General features: G+C 45.4%; 1 protein-coding gene across 2 annotated transcripts in view; it reads left to right on the top strand.

The window, feature by feature from the left end:
- The window catches only part of LOC134352579 (tyrosine-protein kinase receptor UFO), a 195,980-nt gene that overhangs the window by 89,099 nt on the left and 93,621 nt on the right, over positions 1-13,260 (top strand). For both annotated transcript variants that reach the window (XM_063059831.1, XM_063059830.1), the window contains exons 6-7: positions 134-249; positions 7,336-7,519. In XM_063059831.1, the coding sequence (XP_062915901.1) occupies positions 134-249; positions 7,336-7,519 (300 nt within the window). The remainder of the gene's footprint in view (positions 1-133; positions 250-7,335; positions 7,520-13,260) is intronic.

Raw genomic sequence — 13,260 nt, 5'->3', positions numbered from 1 at the left:
TAGGCGGCTTCAGTAGGACTTTTGCGAGTGCGGAGCATTTGAACCATAGCTGCAGTGAAAGATGTCAAGGCCTGAAGTGAGGCTTATTGTGAATTAATGGTGATGGTTCAGTGATTGATTTCTTCTCTCCCAGTTCTACCAGATCAGCCAGAAAATGTGACGGTGACATTTGTCAGCTCACAGGCTTTGGGCATCTCCTGGAAGGCTGGATTAAGTGGCTCTGCCCCACTCACTTCCTGCTCAGTCCAGGTAAGGTCACCAGGCATTCACATACATTTCACATTCTCCATCTTTCTCTCATAGTCATAGAGTCATAGAAAAATACAGCATAAAAACAGGCCCTTCGGCCCACCTAGTCCATACTGAATCATTTAAAGTGCCTACTCCCATCAACCTACACATCCACGTACCTATCCAAACTTTTCTTAAATGTTGAAATCGAGCTCGCTTGCACCACTTGTGTTGGCAGCTCATTTCACACTCTCATGACCCTCTGAATGAAGAGGTTTCCCATCATGTTCCCCCTAAACTTTTCACCTTTCAGCCTTAACCCGTGACCTCTGGTTGTAGTCCCACCCAACCTCAGTGGAAAGAGACTGCCTGCACTCACCCTATCTATACCCCTCATAATTTTGTATACCTCAATCAGATCTCCTCTCAGTCTTCTACGTTCCAAGGAATAAATTCCTAACCTATTGAATCTTTCCTTTTAACTCAGGTCCTCCAGACCTGGCAACATCCTTGTAAATTTTCTCTGCACTCTTTCAACCTTGTGTACATTTTTCCTGTAGGTAGGTGACCAAAACTGCACACAATATTCCAAATTAGGCTTCACCAATATCTTATACAACTTCAACATAACATCCTATCTATTGTATTCAGTACTTTGATTTATGAAGACCAATGTGCCAAAAACTTTCTTTATGACCCTATCAACCTTGTGACTCCACTTTCAGTGAATTATAGACCTGTATTCCCAGCTCTCTTTGTTGTACTACATTCCTCAGTGCTCTACCGTTCCCTGTGTAAGACCTACACTGGTGGGTCCTCCTGAAGTGCCACATCTCGCACTTGTCTGCATTAAATTCCATATGCCATTTTTCAGCTCATTTTTCCAGCTGGTCCAGATCTGGCTGCAAGCCATGATAGCCTTCCTCTCATTCCACTACACCCCCAAACTTGGTGTCATCTGCTAATTTGCTGATCCAGTTATACACACACCTGTGGTGTTTCAGTCTCTGGGGTCAATGATCATTCACCCTTGACCCTGCCATAGACCAAGTTATTGCTTTACCATAATCTCTTTGAGGATTAAATGGTTGTTGGTCAAAGGAACCAGATTACTAAAGGCCAATAGACAAGTGCAGCAAGCAGTTAGGGGAGTAAACGTGTGAGGGACTTTATTCGACATGGATTTGAATACAGGAAAAGGGAGGTGTAACTGCATTGGGATATGACCTTGGTGAAATGAAAAGTCAAGTTTTGAATGACTGCACCCCTCCACAGATGCTGCCTGATCTGCTGAGTTCCTCCAGTAGCTTTGTTTGTTTTGCTTCGGATTGTGTCTCCTTGGTGGGACTGTACCTGACAAAGTTTGAGCTGAAATTTATTGTCTTAGACGTGCATTGTCAGAGGGTATAACTTACTTACTCTCTGCCCATTATGCCGCTGGCATTTAGGGCAGCAATGAAGGTCCTCCATCTCTGTCTGTCCGTACAGTCACACACAGATATGGAAGTTCTCTTCATTGCTGTTTCCATAACAATTTTATTTTACCAGTCAAAGTAGATGGCCCTGAGCTGAACCCCTGAAGCTGGAGGATTAGTGGACTGATCTTAGTTTGGCCTCTACCCTTTGACCTGCTTGGCATGTTTACCAAGAGCCAAAGCACACAGGGAATAAATGCCACATAAATTGTCTTGCAGCAGCATCAGCAGCACTGAGTATCATAAACGCGCGCGTGAAGACGTAGCTCCTCAGATCCCTCTCAGCTTCAATCAGAATCAGGTTTAGTAACACTGACTTATGTCATGAAATTTGTTGTTTTGTGGCAGCATTGATGAGCAGTGTATTAAAATACAATAAATTACGATAAGAAACATATAAATAAATTAAATTAGCAATGCAAAAAGAGAACAAAAATAGTGAGGTAGTGTTCATGGGTCATGGTGCATTCAGAAATCTGATGGTGGGAGTGGAGGGGGACAAGAAGTTGTTCCTAAAACGTTAAGTGTAGGTCTTCAGTCTCCTATACCTCCTCTCTGATAGTGATAATGACCCGGGTGATGGGCTCTTTAACGATGGATGCTGACATTTTTGAGGCATCGCCTTTTGAAGCTTAAACATATACCTTCTAGTGTTTAGTTCCCTTTCCCTGGATGAAGACTTCTTATCTATGTTTGTAATGATTTTATACACCTCTATATAGTCACCTCTCGGTCTCCTATGTGTCTCAGAATAAAGAAATAGCCTGCCCAAATTCTCCTTAAAGCTCAGGCCCTCAAGTCCTGGCAATAATCTCATAAATCTTCTCCACAAATGTGGCTTTGTCTTAATATTGAAGCCCAAAGTCTGAGTTTGTGACAACACAGCACCTTGCAGCACTGTGCATGCTCCACCAGGCAAGACCGGGTCTATTCAAGCCATCCTTATCCTGGAGCTTGATAATTCTTGAACATGGTTCAGTACAGTAAGGGTGTTTGTAGGCTCCGGAAGAGATAGGATTGTGTTGAGGGATATATCCACTGTGGAGCAGCCTATTTTCTCCTCTACAAGCATCTAACCCACTGGAATCTCATGGAAGCATGCAGAGAAGTCTTCTGTGAACTACTGGAAGTTTTTCTGCAGTCTCGATTAAAAGAGTCACCTTGACACAAAGAAATTAGGGTAGAGAATTCTATTTGGGCAGAGAAAATGATTCAAGGATATTCTCAAGGTCTTCTTGGAGAAATGGAACATTCCCACTGATTCCTAAATCTCTACCCCAAGATGCTCAAAGGAGTATGAGGGAGGTACTGAGAAACTCTAGTGGGAGTACCAAGACACGCTGCACAGACACCCTGCCTGACCACCCCAGCATCTGACTCCTGTCCCTGCTCCGGCCGAGTCTGTGGGTGCTGCTTTGAATTCATCAGCCACCTCAGAACCCATGAAATCAGAGTGGAATCAATTCTAAGGGACTTCCCAAGACAAAGAAAGACAACTTGTAAAATTGATCAGAAAAGAATTGCCCAAACAATTCCATGAGGTTCTGGTAGAGATTTACATAGCACAGCATTTTATCAATGGTGCTTCTGAGGTTGGCAGTAGGCTGGATTTGTGGAATCATCTCTTTCACTTCCCAGTTCTCTGGTTTCAGAATGAGTCTGTTCTTCCATTCATTGACTTCTCAACAACACTTTACGCAATTCATTAGGGCAGCTTGGGGGAACCAGGGTAACCTGAGTTAAATGTCTTGACTGAACAAGACCAGAGGTCATGGGGTCATATAGCTGGACCAGAGGTTTATGGTTCATTACCATACTGCCCAGAGGGAGCCCACGGGCTCATGATGAGATCTTGCAATCTCCACACAGACAGCATCAGAGGCCAGCGTTGAACCTGGGTCACTTGAGCTATGATGTAGCAGCTCCACTGGCTGAATCACTGTGCCATCTATACTCTCCCCGTCACCTGGGTGGTGAGTGTCACAGGAACCTGGACTTCTCTTTGCCTCAGTAAAGCAGCCAGCAGAAACAAAGACATCACTCAACCAGAACATTCTTTCTTTTCCCCTTTCCCATCAGACAAAAGTCTGAAAACTGTACCAGCAGGTTTAAGGACAGCTTTGGTCCCATTGACTTGACTATTATTATTTGGAAGTTGTTGGCCCGAGCAGCTGTGGAGGCCAAGTCATTGGATGTATTTAAGGCAGAGATAGATAGGTTCTTGATTAGCCAGGGTATGGGGAGAAGGCAGGGGAGTGGAAATGACTGGAAGAATTGGATCAGCCCACGATTGAATGGCGGAGCAGACTCAATGGGCCGAATGGCCTACTTCTGCTCCTATATCTTATGGTCTTACGGACTCTTAAATGGGCCTCCTATTTGATAAGTTGAACTCTTGGCCTCAATCCAACTCAAAGTTCAAAGTTTCAAAGTACATTTATTATCAAAGTACATATATGTCACCATATACAATCCTGAAATTCGCTTTCTTGTGGGTGTACTCAACAGATCCATAATAGAATAATAATAACAGAATCAATGAAAGACCGCATCAACTTGGGTGCTCAACCAGTGTGTAAAAGACAAAAAAACTGTGTAAATACAAGAACAAAGAAATAATAACAATAAATAAGGAATGAATATCGAGAACATGAGATGAAGAATCCTTGAAAGTGAGTCCACAGGTTGTGGGAATAGTTTAATAATGGAGCAAATGAAGTTGAGTGAAGTTACCCCCTTTGGTTCAAGAGTCTGATGGTTAGAGGTAGTAACTGTTCCTCAACCTGGATGTGGGTCCTAAGGCTCTTGTGTCTTCTTCCTGATGGCAGCAATGAGAAGAGAGCATGTCTGGGACGATGGGGCTTCCTGATGCTGGATACCGCTTTCCTGGGATGGCACTCTGTGTAAACGTGCTGATTGGTGGGGAGAGCTTTACCCATTATAGAACACATTATGATCTTGCACTTTATCTTTCACTGGCACTGCACTTATTTAGTACCTTTTCCACTTTCTATTCTGCATTGTTCTTGTTTTACCTTATTCTTCCTCAATACACTGTGTAGTGACTTGATCTGTGTGATCAGTATGTAAGAAAAGCTTTTCACTGTATCGTGGCACATGTGACAATAATAACCCAATTCCAATTCCAAAATAAAAACAGGTTGGGGTAAGATACCCTTTACAATAGTTCTCCAAGAGCAGGGAGGTGCTTGGACATGAAAGGTTTCTAGAAATGGGCCAAATGGAGGCAAGTGGTTTGAGCTTAGCAAGGGGTCTTGGGCTGTATGGATGAGATGGGTTGAATGGCCTGTTTCAGAGTAACCCAGTGGTGGGTTAACTGCCAGTCTGAGACTCATGCCTCTGGAAGCATCACTCAGCAGGATTTCAGTGGGCCTGAGCAGAAAATGTGCTGATTACTAAACAAACACAAAACAATACAAAGTCCTGACGAAGGGTCTCGGCCCAAAACGTGGACTGTACCTCTTCCTAGAGATGCTGCCTGGCCTGCTGCGTTCACCAGCAATTTTGATGTGTGTTGCTTGAAAGCTGGGTGTTCCTGCTGGCTGTGAAGAGGGTGCAGAGGGTATCTGACTGGGTGAGTTTGGGCTGTGAAGAGGGTGCAGAGGGTATCTGACTGGGTGAGTTTGGGCTGTGAAGAGGGTGCAGAGGGTATCTGACTGGGTGAGTTTGGGCTGTGAAGAGGGTGCAGAGGGTATCTGACTTGGTGAGTTTGGGCTGTGAAGAGGGTGCAGAGGGTATCTGACTGGGTGAGTTTGGGCTGTGAAGAGGGTGCAGAGGGTATCTGACTGGGTGAGTTTGGGCTGTGAAGAGGGTGCAGAGGGTATCTGACTGGGTGAGTTTGGGCTGTGAAGAGGGTGCAGAGGGTATCTGACTGGGTGAGTTTGGGCTGTGAAGAGGGTGCAGAGGGTATCTGACTGGGTGAGTTTGGGCTGTGAAGAGGGTGCAGAGGGTATCTGACTGGGTGAGTTTGGGCTGTGAAGAGGGTGCAGAGGGTATCTGACTGGGTGAGTTCGGGCTGTGAAGAGGGTGCAGAGGGTATCTGACTGGGTGAGTTCGGGCTGTGAAGAGGGTGCAGAGGGTATCTGACTGGGTGAGTTCGGGCTGTGAAGAGGGTGCAGAGGGTATCTGACTGGGTGAGTTCGGGCTGTGAAGAGGGTGCAGAGGGTATCTGGCTGGGTGAGTTCGGGCTGTGAAGAGGGTGCAGAGGGTATCTGACTGGGTGAGTTCGGGCTGTGAAGAGGGTGCAGAGGGTATCTGACTGGGTGAGTTCGGGCTGTGAAGAGGGTGCAGAGGGTATCTGACTGGGTGAGTTCGGGCTGTGAAGAGGGTGCAGAGGGTATCTGACTGGGTGAGTTCGGGCTGTGAAGAGGGTGCAGAGGGTATCTGACTGGGTGAGTTCGGGCTGTGAAGAGGGTGCAGAGGGTATCCGACTGGGTGAGTTCGGGCTGTGAAGAGGGTGCAGAGGGTATCCGACTGGGTGAGTTTGGGCTGTGAAGAGGGTGCAGAGGGTATCCGACTGGGTGAGTTTGGGCTGTGAAGAGGGTGCAGAGGATATCTGACTGGGTGAGTTTGGGCTGTGAAGAGGGTGCAGAGGGTATCTGACTGGGTGAGTTTGGGCTGTGAAGCGGGTGAAGAGGGTATCTGACTGGGTGAGTTTGGGCTGTGAAGAGGGTGCAGAGGGTATCTGACTGGGTGACTTTTGGCTGTGAAGAGGGTGATGAGGGTATCTGACTGGGTGATAGGTTTCCTTCTGTGTTATTAATATTCAATGAATAATGAAGAAGATCGTTGTATGTTGAAGCCTCCTGGAGTTTCTCCTGTCCTTGCGCTGCCCAGCACATCTACAATGCCAGTGGCTACATTTCATTGGGAGATTTAGTATGTCACCGAAGCCTCACAGATACCTACAGATGTACCACGGAGAGTGCGCTGGATGATTGTATCACTACCTGGCGTGAAGACTCCAATGGACAGTGTCGCAAGAGGCTTCAGAGGTTCGCGGATTCGGTCAGCTCTGTCACTGGCACATCTTCCAGAAATCGGCATCCTCACCGTCTGACACATGCCCCTTGACTCATTGCTGCAAGATGTACACTCAAAGTTTTAAGAACAGCATCTTCGTCTCCACCATTAAATTTCTGAACAGTCCATGGTCACTACTTTGCTATCTCTCCTTTTCTTTATTATTCACGTGTAACTGATAGTAATATTGTTGCCTTGCTCTGTATTGGTAACACAAACAACATACGATCAGTGAAAATAAACCTGATTCACTTGTAAATGGCATCTTAAAACCACTGACCGCCAGCCAAATTCTTTGTGAGGTACTGTGGCACAGTGTTGGGAGAAGTGCCAGAGAGGAGGGGAACGGTTTCACTGGAGACAGGCGGGTAAGGCTGTGTTTCGATTTCCTCGGAGTCTTTTTCGACACATAGGACTTTTGTTTACTCGGCTAAGGGGATGCAACGTTTGTGTGAGCACATTCCTTATCCTGAGTAACCACTTCTGTATTTTCAGAGTGACGACATGATGCAGCAGGGGCTTGATTGTGCAGACAAATCCTTTAACTCAGATGATCTTCTGGCTGTTCCTGTTTCTTTCCTCCCAGACCAACCAATCCAGGGGCAATGCTAGCCAGGAGGTCTACTTTGAGGAAGTCGCTGTTCCACCGTTCAGCCACGTTATTCGAGGATTGAGGCCGTACTCAGAGTTCAGTATCCACCTGTTCTGCAGTACTGGGATCGGACGCTCACGCTGGAGTGACGGCGTGACGGCCGCGACAATCGAAGGAGGTGAGGGCACTTTCAGTGTGGTGTTGCTTTACGGTGGTTCACCTCATTTAGATTCAGATTTATTTATCACATGTACATCGAAACTTATGGTGTAATGCATCATCACACACAAAATGCTGCACGAACAGCAGGCAAGGCAGCATCAATGGAAAAGAGTACAGTCGATGTTTTTGGCCGAGACCCTGCAGTCCTGACGAAGGGTCTCAGCCTGAAACATCGACTACGCTGTTTTCCATAGATGCTGCCTGGCCTGCTGAGTTCCTCCAGCACTTTGTGTGTGTTGCTTGGATTCACTGCATCTGCAGATTTTCTCCTTGATGAAATGCTTCATTTTATTAGCAACCAACATACGATGTTCTGGGGGCAGCCTGCAAGTGTTGCCAGGCATCCTGGAAGCAACATAACATGTCCAATGTGCTCGGCAGAACAATCCTGTCTCACACAGACACACACACACACACACACACACACACTCTCACACACACACTCAAACTTTTCTCCAATGAGACTCGCAATCCTCCATTACTGAATAACATTGTATTGAAAAAGATTTTAAACCCAGCAGTCATCTCAGATAGAATTAAGTGCCATCAAATGTAGTCAAATTCCATCCATTAATGTTTACCCTCAACATAATTTTCTGCCTTTGTTTATGGGATCTTGCTGTGCTCAAAGTTTTTACTCAAATCACACATTGACAAAACAAAGGCCTACGATTAAACAGTCTTTCATGTTTCGCAGCTGATGAAATAGTTCCAAAACTGGTATTGAAACTTGAAAAATGTGGCAGCCAATTTGAAACGAGACTTGGAAGAGCAAATCTGCAGAGAGATAGCAGGCAACTGCAGGAAACATAAAGTTGTGGTGGTAGGGGATTTTAATTTTCCATACATTGATTGGGACTCCCATACTGTTAGGGGTCTAGATGGTTTAGAGTTTGTAAAATGTGTTCAGGAAAGTTTTCTAAATCAATATATAGAGGGACCAACTAGAGGGAATGCAATATTGGATCTCCTGTTAGGAAACGAATTAGGGCAAGTGACAGAAGTCTGTGTAGGGGAGCACTTTGGTTCCAGTGATCATAACACCATTAGTTTCAATTTGATCATGGACAAGGATAGATCTGGTCCTAGGGTTGAGGTTCTGAACTGGAAGAAGGCCAAATTTGAAGAAATGAGAAAGGATCTAAAAAGCGTGGATTGGGACAGGTTGTTCTCTGGCAAAGATGTGATTGGTAGGTGGGAAGCCTTCAAAGGGGAAATTTTGAGAGTGCAGAGTTTGTATGTTCCTGTCAGGATTAAAGGCAAATTGAATAGGAATAAGGAACCTTGGTTCTCAAGGGATATTGCAACTCTGATAAAGAAGAAGAGGGAGTTGTATGAAATGTATAGGAAACAGGGGATAAATCAGGTGCTTGAGGAGTATAAGAAGTGCAAGAAAATACTTAAGAAAGAAATCAGGAGTGCTAAAAGAAGACATGAGGTTGCCTTGGCAGTCAAAGTGAAGGATAATCCAAAGAGCTTTTACAAGTATATTAAGAGCAAAAGGATTGTAAGGGATAAAATTAGTCCTCTTGAAGATCAGAGTGGTTGGCTTTGTGCGGAACCAAAGGAAATGGGGGAGATCTTAAATAGGTTTTTTGCGTCTGTATTTACTAAGGAAGCTGGCATGAAATCTATGGAATTGAGGGAATCAAGTAGTGAGACCATGGAAACTGTACAGATTGAAAAGGAGGAGGTGCTTGCTGTCTTGAGGAAAATTAAAGTGGATAAATCCCCGGGACCTGACAGAGTGTTCCCTCGGACCTTGAAGGAGACTAGTGTTGAAATTGCGGGGGCCCTGGCAGAAATATTTAAAATGTCGCTGTCTACGGGTGAAGTGCCGGAGGATTGGAGAGTGGCTCATGTTGTTCCGTTGTTTAAAAAAGGATCGAAAAGTAATCCGGGAAATTATAGGCCGGTGAGTTTAACGTCAGTAGTAGGTAAGTTATTGGAGGGAGTACTAAGAGACAGAATCTACAAGCATTTGGATAGACAGGGGCTTATTAGGGAGAGTCAACATGGCTTTGTGTGTGGTAGGTCATGTTTGACCAATCTGTTGGAATTTTTCTAGGAGGTTACCAGGAAAGTGGATGAAGGGAAGGCAGTGGATATTGTCTACATGGACTTCAGTAAGGCCTTTGACAAGGTCCCGCATGGGAGGTTAGTTAGGAAAATTCAGTCGCTAGCTATACATGGAGAGGTGGTAAATTGGATTGGACATTGGCTCGATGGAAGAAGCCAGAGAGTGGTGGTAGAGAATTGCTCCTCTGAGTGGAGGCCTGTGACTAGTGGTGTGCCACAGGGATCAGTGCTGGGTCCATTGTTATTTGTCATCTGTATCAATGATCTGGATGATAATGTGGTAAATTGGATCAGCAAGTTTGCTGATGATACAAAGATTGGAGCTGTAGTAGACAGTGAGGAAGGTTTTCAGAGCCTGCAGAGGGACTTGGACCAGCTGGAAAAATGGGCTGAAAAATGGCAGATGGAGTTTAATACTGACAAGTGTGAGGTATTGCACGTTGGAAGGACAAACCAAGGTAGAACATACAGGGTTAATGGTAAGGCACTGAGGAGTGCAGTGGAACAGAGGGATCTGGGAATACAGATACAAAATTCCCTAAAAGTGTCATCACAGGTAGATAGGGTCGTAAAGAGAGCTTTTGGTACATTGGCCTTTATTAATCGAAGTATTGAGTATAAGAGCTAGAATGTTTTAATGAGGTTGTATAAGGCATTGGTGAGGCCGAATCTGGAGTATTGTGTTCAGTTTTGGTCACCAAATTACAGGAAGGATATAAGTAAGGTTGAAAGAGTGCAGAGAACGTTTACAAGGATGTTGCCGGGACTTGAGAAACTCAGTTACAGAGAAAGGTTGAATAGGTTAGGACTTTATTCCCTGGAGCATAGAAGAATGAGGGGAGATTTGATACAGGTATATAAAATTATGATGGGTATAGATAGAATGAATGCAAGCAGGCTTTTTCCACTGAGGCAAGGGGAGAAAAAAACCAGAGGACATGGGTTAAGGGTGAGGGGGGGAAAGTTTAAAGGGAACATTAGTGGGGGCTTCTTCACACAGAGAGTGGTGGGAGTATGGAATGAGCTGCCAGACGAGGTGGTAAATACGGGTTCTTTTTCAACATTTAAGAATAAATTGGACAGATACATGGATGGGAGGGGTATGGAGGGATATGGTCCGTGTGCAGGTCAGTGGGACTAGGCAGAAAATGGTTCAGCACAGCCAAGAAGGGCCAAAGGGCCTGTTTCTGTGCTGTAGTTTCTATGGTTCTCTGGTTCTATGGCAGAAAATGAGCAAAAATCTGCTTTTGAGATGCTGTTTGGACAATCGAGGGCAATGTCCCAGCTGAGGGCCACATTTTAATATTTCATCAGCAAGTGAATGCCTCAGCGACCCCATACTGCTTCCCTGGAATATGTCCTGCTCAAGCCTCCAGTGGAGTGGGGCTTGACCGTCGGACTTCCTGACACTGAGGTGGATGGGCTACTGAGCTAACTTAGAAGCGAGTACTCCAGTGACCATTAAGTTATCTTGTAGCCCAGACATGAGCATTGTTTCCATTCATATTCGTTTCCCATCCCCTTCGATTGCTCTAGAGCTGAAGCACGCTGTTCCCCACCTGGACCTCAGGAGCACATTTCTACACCTTTACAAAGGTGTGCTCATTACCGACCTCGTAACCGCATACTTAAATCACAACATCCACAATTTTACTTGCTTGACACATCAGCCTGATCACCTCTGTGACAGCCAGAGTATAGTGAGCCAATCTTGTATTCAGGCCAAGAGGTCGGGGGTTTGAATCCCTGAACCTCTCACCCACTGAACAACGGAGGTGGTTTAACTTGCGACTAAAAGGTACGGAGGTGGTTTAACTTGCGACTAAAAGGTACGGAGGTAGTCACCACTGCAGAGCCCTACATTGGGTCACTGTCTCTCTCCAGTGTTTGGTAAAGCTTCACTTGAACTTCAGATGCTTTGCTGAGAGATCTACTACCCGGCTCCTTCCTCAGACAGACATGGATCACATGATGTCAGAGGTTACTATGGGAGCTGTTGCTCTGAAACTCTGAGAAATTAACCTACTAACTTGCACGCCTTTGTGATGTGGGGCCCTTGGGGGAAAATCATGTGGTCACAAGGAGAACGAACATGCAAACTCCACACAGTGAGCACAGGAGGTCAGGATTAAACCTGGAGATATGAGACAACAGCTCTGCCAGTCTACCCCCTTGCTGCCTCATCTTCGACTTAGTGTGATTAAAACATTCTTCCTCTGCTCTCCTCCTATCTGCCGTTCATCAGAGTGACAGGGAGGAGCAGTAGCTGTGTGCCTCTGTGACGGAAGTTTGTAACCCACGGCCCAAGAATAGTGAGAACTGAGTTCCGACATCAACAACACTGCTGAGGAATTTTAACTCTCTAAATGTCTGAACCTTCAATATTGATTGTGCGGTTTGAGTCTCTAGAACTTACAAAATGCTTAGATAAAAACTGAGAACGCTGGAGAAAATCATCAGGTCAGATTGCAGATGTTAGGAGAGAAACAGAAAGGATGTTTCAGACTGACAACCTTCTACAGAAGGAAGATTTTTTAAAAAGTTGCTGGAAATACAAAACAAAATATTGAAAACATTCAGCTGGCCTGAAAATTTGTGCAGGGTTTGACAGGCTGGAAGTTTCTGAGTGGTTGAGGGGTCTAGAAACAGGACTCAGAATGAAGATTTAGGCTGGTGATGAGGAGAAATTGCTTCACTCCAGTGGGAGGTGGTTGAATCCTTGTAATTCTCTCGTCCATGAGGTGCAGGATATAGCAATAGTTGGTGGAGATATCATTGAAGAGAGAATATAAGTATATGCATAAAAGATATTTACAAGTCTATAAGCCAAACGCGGACCGATATGACGAGCTTGCTGGGACTGGATGAGATGGGCCAATGAGTTGTCTCCATGCTGTAAGACAGGGAGATTGTGGGTCTTGAACCCACAGCTTCCTAACACATTGTGCGAGTAACCCAAAACCCAGTGGGATATGTGGATGAGAATAAGACACACAAGAGTGCAGATTCTGGAATTGGGAGCAACACCCAAAGTGCTGGAGAAACAAACAGACCAGGGAGCAACGATGGAAGGGTCACGCAGAATGTTGGAAGGACACAACAGGTCAGGGAATAGGGATGGAAGGGTCACACAGAATACTGGAGGGACAACAAGTTGGGGGGCAGTGATGGAGTGAAATGAACAGGTGATGTTTCAGGTGAAGATCCTTAAGAAATGGATAACTGATCTTTCGAGTTGAGACTCTTCACCTGGACTGTTAGTAAAGTGGGAATCCGGGTTACTTTATCTGTGGGCCTTACAAACCCATTCAAAACCAGCTGAATCTCACCTTGTGCTGAATTGGTACGGGGTGATGTGGAGATGCTAGTACTGAAGGATCAGGAAGCTGTTGGCAGCTGGATTCTGTAATTTGAAGCACTAATGGAGCGTAAGTTTTTCTGTGACCCAGCCTGCCTGATGCGACTGCAGTAGGAAGGTGTGTAGATCAGCTTTCACTGTGTTACTGGTGCTATTAACAACACGCAAGCATCCCAGTGACACGTGCCTGCTGCTAACACAGCTCAGCATTAAACCCTCAGGAATTTCATCGAATCAGCAACAGGAAGTATTCTAGTTGG

The sequence above is a fragment of the Mobula hypostoma genome, chromosome 10, assembly GCF_963921235.1.
Source record: "Mobula hypostoma chromosome 10, sMobHyp1.1, whole genome shotgun sequence".
Taxonomy (NCBI): Eukaryota; Metazoa; Chordata; class Chondrichthyes; order Myliobatiformes; family Myliobatidae; genus Mobula; species Mobula hypostoma.
This window is presented reverse-complemented; position numbering and strand designations above follow the sequence as displayed.